Genomic DNA, 18,124 nt, shown 5'->3' on the forward strand with positions numbered 1-18,124 from the left:
ACAAGATCAAATCTTTTTAACAGGTGTATTTTAACAACATCTATCACAAGAAACTGTAGTCAATTGATTTTCATAGTATAGTATCAGTTATGGTAATTTTTAAAGTTTTATTTGTAGAAGGGATGCTTTGGATTGCTGCAATGCATAGAAATAGTCAGGATAATTAGATGGGAGATTGCTAATAAGTGGACATATAAAGGTTTTGGCCTCAACTTACAAAAGATATCATGATACAATACAGTCTAAAATTATACACAAAAGGAATAGACTATTTTACAAAACACAAGGACTGATTAGTTCATTACCCAAAGTCTTGTGGCACTTGCAAGGAAAACAATGAATTCTGGTTATAGACTTAAGAATTCTAATAAATACTGATAAAGGATATAATTGTGTACAGCACACTCTGCAAAATGTACTATGTCATTGAAATGTAAACAGGCTACTGCTTATATGCAGAATACCAGAAATAACAAATAATTGCCAGACACTATGAGGAGCACTCCTAGAAAATGTAATGTTCAGGGTAGTGTGGGGAAAGTCTTTGAAATAATGGAGTGTTTATCCTTAACCAAATGTTTAATTATGCTGCATGTAAGTGGACATAGAGCTGGGAGTGGGTGGATAATTTGCTGGGAGTTATATTTAAGAAGTTGCCTTGTCCCTTGGTGTAATAAATGTTTTGAGGAGTTACTTTATATCACTGCTGCAGTGGTAAGTTAGGGTAAAACAGAACTATATATTTTTACTTTTCATGCAGGAAAATTTCTGTTTGGTTGTAAATTTAAGTCATTACAGGGGCACGATGACAAGACTGAAGAATAATAATTTGCATTTGATTATTTAATATCACTAATGGGAAAAAAAAAAAAATCACATTTAAAATAGGTGATAACGCATCTTTATGTAGTTGCTGGTCTCAGATTTTAGAATATATATTATTCCATTTCACCCTTTTAAGCAGTGTATTTATTTGGCACAGACTACCAAGGCAAACTGCCACGCAGCAAAATCTAGATTATGAGTCTCGGACAACACAGAGCTTTTGGGTCTGATGAGATGTTCAACAAGATCACGAGCAATACATCGATATAAAATAAATGACTTGGGAATATTATCTTATATACAGTTCATTTGCAGTGAGCTTGGCTAATGGAAATTTTAGGTATCAGCCCTATGTTGTCTATATACAATGATGCACATTTCACACAATCACAGTTAGCCTGGTTGAGTTGCAGATTGTATTGAGAGGTTTGTGTGTTCACAGGAACGGTGATTAATACAAAACACTGCATGTTTAGGTTACTGCTAAACAAAGTATGGGAACAGCTATTGGGTACAAGGAGACATACACAAAGGATTCTGGGTATGTCACTGTAAAAACCATTGTGATTCCTTCATTCGTACCTTCTACATGGAGGAAATTAAATAGGCTTCTCTCGATTACAGGGCCACAGAGAGCAAAATACCACAAACATTTATCTGAATCACACAGCTGACCGAACGCAATGTCCGCCCACCTTCCCATCTAACCCAGTAGGTGGAGATTGATGCTATAGGACTTGTCTTCCTATAAAGGGAAGAAAATTCTCACTGAACAATTTTTAATTGGTGATTTTTTTCTAATTTTGCTTTCAACGCCTACCTGGCCTAAACCAGCCTCTAAATTCATTGTGAAGGCGATTGAAAAAATAAAACAGCTTCTGATTAAGGATAAGAAACACCAAATCACCTTTACAGTGGAGATGGGGGCTGAATGGCGCTACAATAACAAATGGTTAGAAGAAAAAATAATTCTTGGAAAGCCACACTTTTCTTCCCCTACATCTGAAGCATACACTCATTTCCCTAATGCTGTTAAAGTAAAGCAAATCTGAGAAACAGAAATTAAAAACGTACAGTTTAAGGCTATATTGGCCGTTAACTATTCCTAAACAATCTATGACGATTACCAAAGAATAGCGATCGGGTCACGTTTCCACTAACTTCAATTTGAAGCAAACACTTTTCAATGCTGCCCTTTTACTGCTTGGATACTGGATTCATACAGCTATATCTGAGCATGTAAGAGGGATCAGTACTCCCTATGCTAAACAGACTGTACACAGACATTATAGAAATCAGAGGCGCTTAAACACAGTATGATCCATGAACTTTCTATAATGTCCATATTATAGTGATCACCGATTCCTTTCTTCAGTCCTTTACTCATCACTGATAAATGTGAGTCTAAGGCCTAAATGTTGATGTTTTTAGGATTTTTCTCACAAATGTGTATATGAATCAGGTTCTCACCGTTGCTACTTTTCATTGTAACTTAGGTTAAATGACAACACTCACTAATGGGCAATACTAAATAGCACATCGGTGATTTTACCCTCCAGAATCCAGTTTGGTGCCAGTAGGAAACTACAACGTCACAACAGAAGGCAGGCTAAACAATCATACTTTGTGTGGCAAACCAATATAAAAAAGGAGACTCTGCGTATCACCAACACACTTGTGTGTCCGTCTTCTCCGTCTTAACACACACACACACAATAAAAAACAAAAACAAAAAAACAATTCTTTTTCTGGATCAAGTTTAGAAATGACAGCAGCAAATTGCAACATAATGTGTTATATAGGGGGCCTTCTGACACAGAAGTGGTTAAATATACATCTTGTGGTCACTGTGAAATCTAGACTACGTATACAAAAATGGGGCGACCAACCATATATCTAAGACTCACAAAGCAACAGTAAAGTAGTTGGTAATTTTTATTTATAACTGCCTGTTTATCGTAACCTAAGTACTGAGTATTTAAATAGAATATATATCTCATATGAAAAAGCTAAAAGCATCAAGTGCTTACTCCCCATTTTTACCCTCCCACCCCCCCTTTTTTTCCTGTTTGGATTCTGCTCCCTAAAGAAAAATAATTGTGTATTTTTTGGGACATCTGGAATGCATTTTGCCCTCCCCTCCCTTATTCACAAATTTCCCAAGGAACCACAAGCTTTTTGTTGTTTTTCTTTCATTCTAGAATGGTTTTCAGTCAGTGAAATTAATTACTCATGACCACAAATGCAATGAGAGATAATGATTAAAAAAAAAATGTACAGAAATTATCTTTGAAAGTTCAAAAACTGGTCACTTCACAGAAAGACTGCAGGACTGGTCAAACGTTCGCTTCTATAAAAGGTAAAATCTGTAGTGAAGGTTTTCTAGGAGGAATAAAACCGCATTTCATAACTGGCCCGCTGGTATGAGCTACTGTGGAATAAATTAGCACAAAAATGGAAGAGGTGGAGTCTTATAACTGTTCACTGTTACAGACATAATCCACAAGATCAGTTACTCTCAATAGTTCATCCTCATCTTCCTCTGGTACTACCGCTTCCTGACTGCTCCCTGTCCCATTGGAAGCCTGGCTGACTGTGGCTGAAGTGTCCTTAGATGTTTGAATCTTTTCACTTGGTTTCCCAATTAAATTTTCAATAGTTTTTTCTGGGCTTTGTCCGTTAGTGGAAGGCAAATCCACCAAGCTGTAGTCCAATGGGCTTCCATCTTTTGTAACATTTTCAAAGTCATCATCATCGTCACTCTCTATGCGATAAGATTTTTTAGTGCTTTCTGGGATGGTGCTCGTTGCCGGTGGCTTATCCTCAGTGGGAGGCTTTTTGCTGCTGCAATCCTTGGAGTCTACTTCCTCATCTTCATCTGTCTCGATGCGATTCAACCGCTTTCGGACAGGTTTCTCCTCCTCCTCCGAAAATTCATCATCTGAACTTCGAATGCGTTTCCTCAGCAAAGGCTTCCTTGTAATTCGAGGTTTTTCATTATCGGAGGCTCGGGAAAAATCACTGTCTGAAATGTGAATTAGATTAGATACATTTAATGACACTGGCAAACAGAATGTATTGTTCAATCACAACAAAGGCAATGTGTATATGAGCACAATGTAATTCAACCATTTTCTTGACAGGTGAACAAAGGGAAGACGGAAGCTCATGTAAAGATCATCAATGTCTATAGAGTAATTCCGATGCAATGCACACTGCAATCTGTCCAAAGTGGATGACAACAAAAACAGTGAAAAGTAGAGCATATCGCTCTCTGATCTCTACAGGAGCTTCAGGGGAAGGGATATGGGGGGAAAAAACACAGTACATGGTCCCACAAAAAACGTAATTGAAGCATAGGCTGGAAAAAGAATCATTCGTAGAAATTACAACATTTTTACATTAGAAATTTGATTAAAATACTGGTATAATCTACAAAACAACATTTTCTCTTTAAGAAATGTGATAACCAATTCTCCATTAATCACAGTTCACAAGTCCTTCCACAAACTAATTACTAGTAGCCATAATGAGAGGTGATCCATGTACATGCGGGGGACATTTTTTCTTGGGGAAAATGTGATTATTGTTGTTTCACTAAATGTAATAAAAGGCATGATTGCTCTAGGCAGCAAAACCATACAATGCAAACATTTTGTGACTTGTGCTACCTTTGGTGAGGTATAATATTTAACATAACTGGAGTATTTTATGAAGGCAAAAAGAACAGATGGATATAGAAGGGGACAAATTAAACTTTGGAGGCAAGGAATCTTGAGGCAGAAATACCTATGTCAAAGAATAGACCCACAAACACCATGAAAATTCGAAAGAATCAGGGGGTAAATGTATTAATGTCCGGATTCTTCAACTCCGGCGTGTTCAGCGTCTTCGGCGATTAAATTTAAAGCGGCGCTGCATTGTAAAGGGAAGAGTTTGGTTTGTTTATAATCCAGCATGGACAGTTTCTTCAACAGGATAGCATCCAGTTAAGAAACGATTTATCTCCTAGGAAAGGAGAAGAGCTGCATTGGAGGCCATGATCTTGGTGAAAACTCCCAGAGCTAATGACAGGCAAAATTGGAATGCCCAAACTAGGAAGTGTCCCCCATGATACTGAAGTAAATGCTGATGATACTCCCGGATAGGGGGGTTTAAATAGGCATCACGGATATCCAGATACACCCCTACACTCAGGGCCAGGATCACAGACCAAAGAGACCATCTTGAATAACTTCCATGGAAAGAACTTGTTGATATTATAGGTCCAGTACAGGTTGGAAGGAACCACCCTTTGGGCAACACAACAAAGTTTATGCAAGATCCCTTTACACTTTTGAGTTTTCGGAACAGGACAGATGACTGCTGCAGCCTAAAGACCCTAAGACCATGGAATCAAATGCCACCCTGTGCTTTGGTAAACTAAGACATGAAGAACAGGTTCTTTATGTCATTAGCTTCCTTCAAATAGGTCTATTTGAAGGAAGCTCTGAGAATATCTTCTACCTTCACATAACAATCTTGATCACCCAGGAAATCTGAAGATAGTCATAGGACTTGCCAATGAGGGTGGGGTGAGGCTGTACACAGAACCCAAGGTAAGGTGGAGGGGTGGAAGGCATTTTAAAAGTTTATCCAATGTCTTGTCCTGAATATCCTTGAAGGATGTGGCATCAGGGAGAGTAATCATGGTACTGCTAGATAGTTCAAAGACAGGAGGGTCCACTGTATGCAATGATTCCAACAATTCAAGTTCACCCTGGGAAAGGAGTTAATCTAAAACAATGCTATATAAAAGCTTTTATCTGGATCCATCTATTCATCTAATAAACATTAAAAAAGCTTGTGTGTGTGTGGGGATACAACTGTCCTGTAAGTCAGTTTTCCAGTGATCAAATAATGGTTGCCGAAAATAACTCATCCCATTCCAACAGGATATCCAAATTGTCATAGGCTGTATCACCGTCAAAATCCTGGATTCAGCCTCGTACAAAGATGGCTCTGCTACAGTTCTATCAAACGTTGTCCACGAACACTTGGAAGAATGACACTTGCATTTTGGGAGCCATGAGGCCTGAAGGGCCTAGAAAAGTTAGAGATGGATTGGATCAATAACCCGTCGTAGGCAGGACCGGAGATGGAAAACCGCCTGTGTGCTCCAGCCTGGCCTTAAGGGTATCCCCCTGATAGTGTTGTCTGAGGCTGTGGGGATAGAGATGGCTAAGTTGTCCTACAGCTAATTCAGTTTGGCGCTTTGCACATAGTTTGTAACTCTGCTGGGCATAGCCAATATGCGCAGGACTAGATTGGACTCTAGTTACCTAACCTAGCGAATATGCAGGAGTCACACGAATAAGAGGCCCTTCACACCCGAAACAGTCAGGGTTCATGTGACACACAGCAGATGCTGAAAAACAGAGGTCAGGTTAGGGGGTCCTGTGTTGAGAGCCCTGACATAGGGGCTGTCCCTTCTAAGAGATGGCAGCAGAGTACCACAGGATACAGCTTGGCTGTAACAGAGTAGAACAGGCATCCAAGGGGGAAAAAAAAAAAATTTGGGCCCAGTGTCCTTCACCCTTCTCTTATACAGAGCACAAAATTACAGAAGCCATCTGTGTCCCCATACTGCTGAAGGGAAAGAAAACAAAACACTGGCCAACCCATTGGTCTCATTGTAACAGAGCTACAGTCCAAGTAAAGACAAGTGCCTAAAAATCTTTAAAAAATATCCCTTATCAGATAAGCACACATACTACTTACAACTGAAAAACGAAATACAAAATGCACAAATACAGACAGCAAAGTTAACCTGCATGAAATTGTTATTTAAATAATTAAAGTAGTGATGTAAAATCTCTGAATAACCCTGAATACTCATGTTTCCTATTGTGTATGTGCAGGAAAAGAAGAGCTTTGCTACAGGTAGTGTGTGCGCAGACAGCACTGATGTAGACAAACACACACAACATACATATTTAGTGACCAAACACAAACAATGGGCAATATTGAAAATAACACTGCAGTTAAGAAGCCGGTGATAAGTTTGTTAATAATAGTAATAATGATGATGATCAGCCATATGTCAGGGGAAGGGAACGCCCGCTCTATCAGTTCCGCAGTACACAGCATGTGAATGTGCAGTCAGAATGGTTAGATGAACTTGATGAACAGTTCTTCCTGGCCTGCAGTGCTTTATATTTTGCCTTAGGTTATCTCCTGTCAGTGTCTGACAGGCAAGGAGGAGAGCGAGCTGCTGGGAGAGGAGAGCGAGCTGCTGGGAGAGGAGAGCGAGCTGCTGGGAGAGGAGAAGGCGTGTAACTTGCAGCAATGTGTGTGGGTGTTGTAATTGGATGTAAATGGTGTTCTGGAGAGATGAATGTATGGATAGGCTGATCTGTGAGAGATTTCCTGTCCCTACTATTATGCTTTAGTATCAACAGGAGTTACAAATCTGGTGATAAAAATGGATGTTTGATGGAGCTAGAAGATGGGGAAGATAATGTGTCTTGCTTGGAATAACCAAGAATGGAACGCACCATTGCTTTCAGAGCTGGAGAATCTACGTTTAAGCACGCGTCTCATCTCTTTCCCGCGTCTCATCTCTTTCCCGCGTCTCATCTCTTTCCCGCGTCCACGAGCTCCTTTCTGCGAGCCATCACTCTCTGAATCTTCCTTATAGTTGACCTCTCTCTTCTGATTTCTCCGTGACCTCCTTCTCCTGGTGTCCAGGTAGTCATCGCTGTAATCACTACTCTCTTCAGTCTCTGCAGTGACATAAAGACACCAGAGTTGTTAAAGCTGAAAACTCACAGACTTTTTTTTAACTTAAAGTTTTGTACATGTTTAACATGAGTCATTTCTCTAGGCTGTCCTGCTATAACTCACTGTGGGGGTGTGTGAGACTTATATGGTTGAAGGACCTCTTAGCTAGGATCAAGCTCGTTTCCTAGGGTCACTTGATATGAGTCTGAAACCACACTCCATGTACATGATGGTAGGAGGTAGGATGGAGGGGATTGTGCATGATTAGAAGAGGGGCATTCTAAAGCCTCACTACTTTATATGTCATGTGACTGTGGTTGCATAGTAATTACATGACACTTGGCAAACGGTAAAAGCATTAATAACAGGGCGAGGAAAAACAAGGACAAAAGAACAAAACAATGTGTAGGCCAACAAGTAACTAGAGTGATGTAATAAAATTATTATGGGATTGCAACTTTGAGTAAACTATATAGTATGGCTCTACATACAAGATTGTCCATTATGTACATGAAAGAGGTGGACATGTATAAAAGGTTTAGAAAAGGAGTTCTGTCATTCTTCTAGTACAGTATAAAATGTAAAAACAAATGCCAGATTGCACGACCATCCTTTCTATAATGTTATCTGTAGAACCTTTTTCCTAAATGTTCCCATAGTGTTAAAATACAAGAACACAACTAATTTTACAACTTTTAAAAGATTATTTGTTCCATTAATTCCGCTCAGGAGATTGGCCAAAAGTGTATGAAAGAAAACAGAAAGAATGAATACACGGGATGTCAGACACTAGGCATACAATAGTTGGTTTGGATGCATTGACAAGTCTCACCAGTCGCTTGGGCATCCTCTTCAGATTCATCATCTTCATCGTCGTCATCATCATCTGAATACTTCCTCCTCACCGTCCGCCTCTTCAGTCTCCTGCTCTGCCTCATCGGCCTCCTGTAGTGCCGTCGTGGCCGGCGAGCACCGAAGTCACTGTCGTTAGACTGCTGGTCATCGCTTTCATCTTGATTTTCTTCAGATACGACAAATTCATCCTGAGAGCTGGGGGTGTAAAGTGTACACGTTACTAGAGGGTGGGTACAACAATCAAGGGACTAAAACATCAACTGCAGAAGTAGAAGATGGAGAGTACATAGATGGACATGTGACTACAGGGCTGTCATTAATCACTGACCCTTCACTAATCTGGAATTCATCTTCACTCTCCTCTTCATCCACATTGCTGTCACTGTCCAGGTCATTTAATCGCCTGCGTTTTTTACGCCGTGTCACAGCCCTTTGGGGCCGTTTTCCCTCTGTTCGTTCTCCTTCCAAGATCGTGGATATGTCTTTCCCGCGGTGGCCAGTGATGTTGGCCATGTCCTTTCCTCGGCCGCCACCTTCCAAACAGAAAAAGGAAAATCTCTACAGCAAGCGATTTATTTAGCCAATTCTGGTTCTTGTTTTTGTAATTAAAGTGACACGGATAAAAGCTACGGACAATTTCAATTTATGTTTAAACAGACATTGGAAGCAAATAGTTCATAGCTACAGATGTAACAAACTTTAAATTGACATCTAACGCATCACAAAACATGAAATGAATGGTATGTGATGTGTTAAATGTCAACTTAAAGTATGCTACATCTGTATCTTTCACATTTTCAGCTTTATTGTTGGACGTTTTCTTTTTTTGCTCCTCTCCCTCCGTCTCAATATCCGGTAACTTTTTACTATGCTGCAAACAGTTACTTAGTACTATCACTTATTATAATCTCCGCAGCCTGAACACAGTTACACAAGAGAACTGATCAACATATCTCAGAATGAGACGTAAATGCTCTTGTAGAAACCGCAGTCTTCAACACACAGCTATTCCAAAGTGAAAAAACCTAAAATAGTATTTAGCACAGAGAACAGGACAGTGCTGTAACAGGACAAGCTAGTGACCATTCCAAAAATAAAATTCTTAACTTGAGAGAGATGGCACATAACAATACTGAGCACACTACTGATACCACATGTCTACTAAATATAATATATTTTCATACAGGTGTCTGTACACAATAGCATATTGTGGTTGTCTATTGCCATCTGCCATTCGCAGCAGTTTAATCAGGGCTGTAAGTCACTCACCACCCCCTCCATCTGCATCTCTGATGTCATCTTCTATCGCTTCATCGATCGCCTCGTCAAATTCATCAAACCTACAAATATAGTGATCAAATTTTCAAATCTGCAGTTATAAAAGGAAGCCACAAACAGCTGTTACTGCACTGCAAATTTGTTCTTTTTCAGTGTTGCATAATGGTGTTGGGGTGAGGCCTGGTACTTCTAAATGTTACTGGGCCATAACCAGCTCTGCAGCTTCTTCATTGCCAGGGGAAAGAGCTGATATGACCGGTGATCAACATCCAGCAAACGGCTCCCAGTGCCCCAATTTCTTAAACCGTCTGACTTGGGGGCCTGCTATACACAAGCCACCGGAATGGGGGCTTTCAGACAGATCCCAGAAGCCAGGATGCCAAAGTGCCTAAAAAATATTACGGACTTCTAACTTTTAGGAGTTATTTCTGGCGATCGACACACCTCTTCCCTGGCTAGTTAAAAGATCCTACTGCTCCTAAATTGGGATATGAAAATGGGGTGTACCAGGTGGAGTTGGAGCTAGGCCACTTTAAATCAAACTGTTAAAGGATAGCTCCTTCCCAACTATGCCCCTCCAATGGGAGCCATCTTCAGATTCGGTTAGGTGCCCCTAGTAGTAGGGTGTTTTTCTTTAAGGCTCTTGCTCTGTGTATTTTTATTCCGGTTTTTGGAAATGTGTGTGGCAGAACACATGTGCTGCTGATCAGTGACGCCCCCCAGAAGAGCCTGTCGGGCTGCCATCACTCTGGGTCCCTTATCATGGGAGAGAAGCCTTGGATCTGCCCTCTTCCACAGCATATAACAGGCTCCCCTGCTCTTCCTGGCAGTACATGCTAACTGAACTAGCTGCCGCACTGCAGAGTCGGAGCTCCAACAGTTACTAGTGCATGCAATAAAAGTGTGAAGATCTACTATACTTATAATAATATTTTCCAACCACAACGTACTGACACTATCTTTAATATTGGAAGCGGGGGTTTGGTGTTTACTGTCTTTTCTCAGTGTTAAATTTCACCACTATGTCTGAAAAAAGGAATAATAGGATAGTGAGGAAGAAAGGGGAGCATTTTGCACATGGGGGCGTGTTTCTCCTTCCCCATTGTTTGGTGAGCTTTCTTAGCAGACCTGCCATTTCCCTGCACTTGTTGTTTATCTCCTCCTGTGCTTGTTCATGTGGTGTAGTTTGCCAAGATAGGCTCTTCTGCTATACTTGTTGCTGCTTCACACTGTCCTCCCTTGCTTAGCTTGGGGTCATACATTACTATTTCTTCTACATGTAGTTTGTGTGTTTTCACCACTAAATGTGGAGGATGCCTGCAGGATGGCTGGAAAAGGGACTTGTACCATACTTTTACCAAATGAAATTCTGGCACGAATGCCCTGTTTACAGTGTGAGATGGGGTGTCGTGATCAGTGCTCTTCGAAAACTGCTTCTACGCTTACGGAGGAACTTGGGCTAAGCCACTGGTGACATACATAGCCAAACTCACTTAGGCAATGACTCAGACTAGACAGGTTGGTATACCTTATCTTTCTCAAAACTCTACTCGTATACTTCACAGCTAGCACACTAAACACTAGTAAGGCAGGGCTTGTGATACCTTTAGCCAGTCAGCTAAAGGTCTGGGGCTAGGGCTGCTTCCTCCCGTGAGATGTCTCCATAACACCCCCCAGAGTAAATCAGGCAAGTGCCACAATCCTGTAACAAGACAGGCCATTGTTTATAACTTCCAAAGAGGGTGGGACATTTGTTCTTGAGTCTGAGAGGGTGGACACTTAGTGTCGTGGATGCCTCCAGTATACACAGTATAGATGGCTTCATCCTGGGGGTTCAGCAGACTTTAGTTTTGGCGGAAACTGAGGTTACAGATTCTTCTGACTTCCTGTTTGAAAAGACAGAAGAAGCAGATGTATTGTTTTCCACTGTCTCTTCAAGCTGAAACATGTTCCAAGTGCTAGGAACAAGTATTTTGGCCTTTCATCCCTTACCATCAGAAGTGTCTATTAAATGGGAGAATTCTCCCAGGGTAAAGCCTCCCATTGCTCACCGCCTAGCTAGAGCCATTACTATGCCGCTGCTGGAAACAGGCACGCTCTGGGTCAGTACGTGTGCAAAGTGTAATTTTCTCCTTAGATATGCACATGTGGCGGCAAGCATTTTGTTCAGCCTGATCAGGTCACTGGATTGGGTATTCATGGCTCTTCAGATAAGGGTGGCAAAAACTGGCCACAGGTCTCCACAAGATAAGGCAGGAGTGGATGTTACTATTGGCTGAACATTTTATAGGATGCTAAAACTCAGGCATCTTTGGATGCACTGTCTGTCACCACCAGGTTTTTCTGCACTCATAATAGCAGCCAGGCATTCTTTGGAGTTACATGCCAGGGCAGCAGATGCAGAATCTAAATAACTCTGAAGTTATTACCGTTTCCAGTATCGCTCTTTCAGATTAAGAATTGGAGCAGATCTTTAATGTAGCTACATGGGACAAGAGCTTTCTGCCCATCAGCAAAACTACACTGAGACAGCCTAGGTTTCAGTCCTTTCGTTCCTTCGGAAGGCAGAGAGCAGCTTCCACAGGATGGAGTTGTTACAATCAGGATTGCGAGCCTGGCAAGAAGGGGATTTCCTTGCATCCCTGGACAGAGGAACATGGCTACTGCCATGTTTCCATAGTGGAGGGGCTTCAATGTCTACTTCGATTTGCAATGCACACTATCAGTTTCAGGATTTTACACTTTGACCTAGCTTCTGTCCCAAGGTTCCTCACCAGCATTATGGCAATCAGGGCAAATCTCTTACTGTCTCAGGGTGTAACTATCGTACCATTTTGGACGACTCGTTTCAGACACCATCAACATCTGTCTTTTCGACAGCAAATTCAGATAACTATCTTGACTCTGGGGAGACAGGACTGGATTCTCAATCTTCCTTGATCCAAGCCCAACTGGTTCAGCGATGGAATCTGCCAGACATATCTCTTGGTTTCATGTCTGCACTTCTTGGTTCCTCTAGACTGGAAACAGTCTACAGACTATGTACAAGGATGCCATGTCGATTCCTTTCAAGTTTTGCCGGGTCTACCTGTTCCCATCTAGTCCCATGCTCCTGCGGGTGTTACAGCAGCTATTAAGAGTTTGGGTTGCCGCCTTCTGGTGGTTCCAGATTGATACTTTGACATACTATGGATGGCCATAGGTCCACTTAACGGTTGCCTCTCCGTTTGATTTTTTTCTGGTTCTGGTTCCTCTTTTTGTCATCTGCTTTGGCAGTGGGGCTACGGACACCGTGATCCTTCGGGCTAGGCGTTTCTTCCCACAAACTTGTGCCGACTGTGATCCAGGTGTAGTTATTTATTCCTCTCCTGCGTGCTACCGTGTATGGAATTGCTTGTATTCCGTGGTGTGCAGGTCACACTTCACATACTGGGGATTTGTTTTTGTGCTTGTTCACCTTTTCTGTTTTTTTGTTCAGGCAGAGCTCGCTTCGTACTAAGCTCTCGTATGCCAAAGGGGTGTCTCCGTTTCTGATCTTTACACCTTGTGGTTGTGGTCTAGGCTCTCTGGTGCACTGTGGACCATACAATGTCAGTTACCAAGGGCAGTTGGTGCTTCCTGGTAAGCTCGTGTGGTTGCTTCGGCCAAACTGTTTTACTGGACCGCTGTGTGGTCGTCTGTCCACGTCTTTTCCAGATTTTGCCTGTTGCAAGGTTTTACATCCCAGGATGCAAGCTTTGAGCGTGTTTGTTTCAGAGCAATTATTCCCTTAATGGACAACTTTGGTATGTCCCCATTCAGTGCTCTCCTCAGAAAATTTTGACAAAACCGGGTCGCATTAAGAAGCAGCCGGGCTGGGGGAAGTTTAATACTTTGCTAAAATAATATTGAAAAATGTTGGAGGTTATTGCCCACACCTGCCAGGACTGGTGGTCAGAGATCTAACACACACTGCTGGCTGTAGTGCTCACATAATGCCTGTTCCAATAGGAGAAACAATGGTTTATTTCTATAATAGGAGTCTGTTGGGTTCCAAGAGCCTGGTGGGCAAGTGAAACAGCTGGGTGGAGCACCCGGGAAATAGGTGCTGGGGAGAACACTGCCATTGTTGTAGTGTTTCCTAATGGCAGGAAAGAAAAGGATTTTTTTTATTCACTGTAAAACCCATTTCTCCGAGTCTATTCAGGGACACTACACTCCCTCCCCCCCCTTGATCTGTTAGTTATTTTATGTTCTAGGTGTTCTGTTATTCCTAGTTAGGCCCTCTCTTCTGGGATTTGTTATAAATGAAGAGGGCTCCTGTGGGAGGGGCATAGTAGGGGAGGAGCTATCCTTCAACAGTTTAAGATATAAAGGGGCCTAACTCCAATTCCACCTACTATACCCCATTGGCACAGTGTCCTCCAATGGGCTCAGAGAAATTGATTTTATGGCGAGTAGAAATTATTTTGTCCTATACCTCCACTAGTCATCAGGTTGAGGGGTCTGTGCCGTAACTGTGTGGAGTCTGTATGTTCCCTTTCATATGGGTTTCCTCTGGGTGCTCGGGTTTCCTCCCAAACTCCAAAAACAAACTGGTGGGTTATTTGTCTGCTGACAAAATTAACTGTAGTGTCTGTGTATGGGGTAGGAACTTTAGACTGTAAACTTCATTGGGGCAGAGAAGGATGCAAGTTACAAATATTCTCTGTACAACGCTGCTCAGTTGGTGGCAACATATAAATAAATGATGCTACAATAGCCACCAATGACTCTGCATTCTTTACTTTCACCAAAATACTTTAAATACCAACCGGAAGAATGTTGTACAGTTGCCTATACCACTAAGCCAAAACTGACATTGTTAAGTCTCAGGCCACCCTCAAAGAGCTATGACATATAAAATCCAATACAAAAGGCACACAGTGTTCCTTATCTAGCAGAGCATGTAATTGTAATGCATCTCTCAGATGTCTGTGTATGGGTGAATGTTATTGATGAGATCAGTCTACCACTAACATGGCTGTACCTGGAGGAGAAAGCTGTTCCTCACAAATCTCACCTGTAACTGATGAATTTTCTGGTCCTCGTTGAACGCCTTTCCAAGGGCTTAGGTTTTTTCTTCTTCTTCTTCTCTTCCTCCTTTTCTTGAACTTCTGGCACATCCTCAGCTTCCTGTAACAACGTCTGTTGTTAGGAATAATTCAACGTCAAATTTTGACTTGTGATAAAAACACACTCCGTAAAAACGTACGTACTTGAGTAGGAATAATGTTCTCAATACTGATTCCAACGTAAACCAATCGTTCTTTCCTGAGGGACAAGAAAGCACAATTAAGCCAGCTGCCTGGTGGACTTCGGTTCATCTCCTCCAAATTCCAGGTTGTGACAAAATACAAGAAGCTTTTAAACCTGCAGAAGATTACTCTGCCTATGGGTTCATTCATACTTGCAGATAAGGTGCCAGTTACTCAGGACCTGCGTCACACTAAGCACTTTACCTTCGCTCCGCACGCTCTTTCTTCTTCAAAACAACGTCTAAATTCTGCAACTGCTCCTCAAGCTTCTCACACAGTAATTTCTATTGGTAAAGAGAAACAGATCAGCACAATCCTTCTTAGCCACCACTGGTATTTGGTGGAGACCCACAAATACCTCCAAACAAGTTTAGGATTAATCGGCTGAAAACAATCACTGTTTAGCCACCTATAGGTAAATGCACTTAGCCAATGTTCAGATCACACAACACAATGGACTCTTGTGATCTATAATGATTTCCATGACTTACACCAGTGGACACAAAACTGGTCATTGGGTAATTACCCCAACACCAATTGGCAAAAGTAAATTCCACCAAAACAAAAAAAAAAAAAGTCCCTTATAACAGAAAGTTACACAGACAATAATAAATATAACCTGATGCATACATGTTGGCAAGGAGGACAAAACCATTCTCCATCAGGAATCAACATCAGTGGTGGTCGGAGACAGGCTGTATGATATCCACTATCACACGAGTCACACAGCAAAATCTAGAAAACAATAAATAAAACTGTATTAGGCTGGTAATACATACATCATTTGAAGGGGAACTCCAATCCAAGATATTCTCCCTCCCCATAAAATAATATATTTTGTAATATGGTCAGGTTACAAATGGTAACATGTTTCTAGCAATGAATGTCTTGGTCTATGTGGTGAAATTCTCACCCACTAAGAACAGACATTTACACGAACATGGTACATGCTCTCCTTTTTAGTACCAATAGGAGATGTGTAACGTAAATATTATGTAGAGTTTATTGTATGGGGAGCAGGTAAAATCTGAGCCGGAGTTCCACTTTAAGGATTACATGATTTGAAAATAAATATCAAGTACCACTAGGTAACATTCCTGCTGAAACTGAAAAATAGCTGAAGAGTGAAGCTTGATGGATAGCCTTTATAATCTAGAGATTTGTTAGGGACCATAGATCCAGTTTTGAAAAATTAACCATTGCATGACCAGTGGATTCCCTCCCTGCATAACCAAGCTTCAGGTTTTTGGGAAGCTGTGGTTTCCTTGAGAATAATTATTTTTAAGGTGCATCAATCTTCACTTCATACTCATCTATATGTCCCAAGGTTTGAAGTCAGTGGGGCCAGAACAACTTGTAGCCAATCAGATCATTGAAATGGTGACAGTAATGCAGATTATTTTAGGAGATGAGTGTTCTAATCATGAGGGAAGCAGTGACTTGTCCAATCATGTTATTAGGATAATGAGGACACGGCTGCATGTGAATTTGACTCAGCATATTGCTGCAATAAGAGTTTGACATATGTACTTTGTGCTGTTGGAGGACCCTGCTCCTTCCACTCTATAACACTCAGTCTGTGGCTTCCTGCTGCCTCCATTCTCCTCCTCACAATGTCACTGCCCCTGATGCAGCTCTGTCCTCACTAACACATCACCCATCTCCTGATATACTTTAACACAATCACAGGAGTACACAGGTCACTGCCTCTCAGGATCTGCAGTCAAGCCAGATGCTGTAACCATTGCGATGATCTGATTGGCTAGAGGTCACAAAAAGTCTTACCTCACCATCAACAGAAATGAAGCTGCCCTGTATGGGACCCACTTTGCAACGTCAGGAATGGGATCCTTGCTACCACCCTCCAGGTGTCAGCCAAGCCTAACCAGCATAAAACTCAGTACAGGCATACCTGCCCATGCTGCCGTCTCCTCTTTTTTTTTATAAATTGCAGGCAAAATGCCCTGCAGCCCATCTCATAAATGGGCACTAAAATAGATGGACTAAGGGAGGTTACAGGAAGGAGGAAATTCAATCTAATAGTGGTGGGGGGTCACTTAAGCCCTATGGTTTCTTCCTGTGATGCCAAAGTAAAAAGGAACCTTATTTTGTTTAAAATAGAAGTGTGTGTACTATAAGGAATAATACTCTACCCTAATGTAAAAGAATGGATATTAGAGCTCTACTGGAGCTGCGTGACTCGGTATAAAAATACTTGGTCACAGAACGTCTCAGTGTTTGATATTCTTATATTTAACATATTCTGATTATATAGCACCAAGATTTATAAAAACATAGCATCTCAATAACAGTTTCATTGAATGAAGTACAATAACGGGTTTTAGAGGCAGTTTATTCCTGAGATCAATAGAGTAGGCAGAGTAATAAACAATCTATACTGTATTGCAGACATCTTTGATGCCCATTTCTAAATATCTTTATTCAAGTGTTTATAAATGAGATGAGGATGAAACCTGTAATATGATTGTGTGATGGAAATACTGACCAGCTCGGGGTGATTGGGGAGGCTACACTTCTTGCACGGTTCATCATCTTCCCCTGGTACACCGTCCTCTTTTTCTTCATTTTCCGAACCCTCCTCTGAATCCTCACTATCCGACTCCTCAGTTTCCTCCTCACTAGATGATTTGCGCCTACGTCGTGATCGGAAGTTGGTCCAGCGCGCCCTTCGCCTTTGCCTGGGTTTCTGAACATATTTTTAACAGTTAGAAAAAATAAAGGTTACAAAGAAGCACTTTATAGATTGTCATGTCACTAGAAGTAGCTGTGTGATCACAGGCGTTTCAGTGTTCCTGCGGTCACATATCAATAAGCTGATAAATATCAATATTAAAGGGAACATTAACAAAACATTATACACTAAAAAGTGTACCTGTCTTGCAGGTCTGAAAAGTCTAATGTTAATAGTCAGGCCTGCAGTGTACTGTTAGCACACATCCTTTTCTTTATCACAAGTGAGTGGCAAACATAGTGGAGAATTCAGTCTGTCACGAGGTGCTGTGATGCATCTCTTGTACAGTCTGCAGAGACATTGCATTGGAGTTTGTACGAAAATCTCTGCAAATTTTCCCTCACATCTCTATGGGACGTGAGGGAAAATGAGCAGA

The 18,124-nt window shown here is 41.4% G+C and overlaps 1 protein-coding gene and 1 long non-coding RNA gene across 3 annotated transcripts in view; one reads left to right on the plus strand and one right to left on the minus strand.

Moving 5' to 3' along the window:
- Positions 1-18,124, plus strand: part of LOC142140757 (uncharacterized) — a 44,104-nt gene that overhangs the window by 17,212 nt on the left and 8,768 nt on the right. The gene's annotated exons all lie outside the window — the stretch shown is intronic.
- Positions 94-18,124, minus strand: part of RSF1 (remodeling and spacing factor 1) — a 36,958-nt gene continuing 18,927 nt past the window's right edge. The window contains exons 7-16 of the mRNA XM_075198605.1: positions 17,503-17,703; positions 15,627-15,731; positions 15,201-15,280; positions 14,958-15,012; positions 14,762-14,874; positions 9,712-9,782; positions 8,771-8,975; positions 8,420-8,637; positions 7,362-7,589; positions 94-3,850 (exon numbers count right to left, since the gene is read on the minus strand). Coding sequence (XP_075054706.1) covers positions 3,297-3,850; positions 7,362-7,589; positions 8,420-8,637; positions 8,771-8,975; positions 9,712-9,782; positions 14,762-14,874; positions 14,958-15,012; positions 15,201-15,280; positions 15,627-15,731; positions 17,503-17,703 — 1,830 coding nt within the window. The 3' untranslated portion in view covers positions 94-3,296. The remainder of the gene's footprint in view (positions 3,851-7,361; positions 7,590-8,419; positions 8,638-8,770; positions 8,976-9,711; positions 9,783-14,761; positions 14,875-14,957; positions 15,013-15,200; positions 15,281-15,626; positions 15,732-17,502; positions 17,704-18,124) is intronic.

Source organism: Mixophyes fleayi, chromosome 2 (assembly GCF_038048845.1).
Source record: "Mixophyes fleayi isolate aMixFle1 chromosome 2, aMixFle1.hap1, whole genome shotgun sequence".
Classification (NCBI taxonomy): Eukaryota; Metazoa; Chordata; class Amphibia; order Anura; family Limnodynastidae; genus Mixophyes; species Mixophyes fleayi.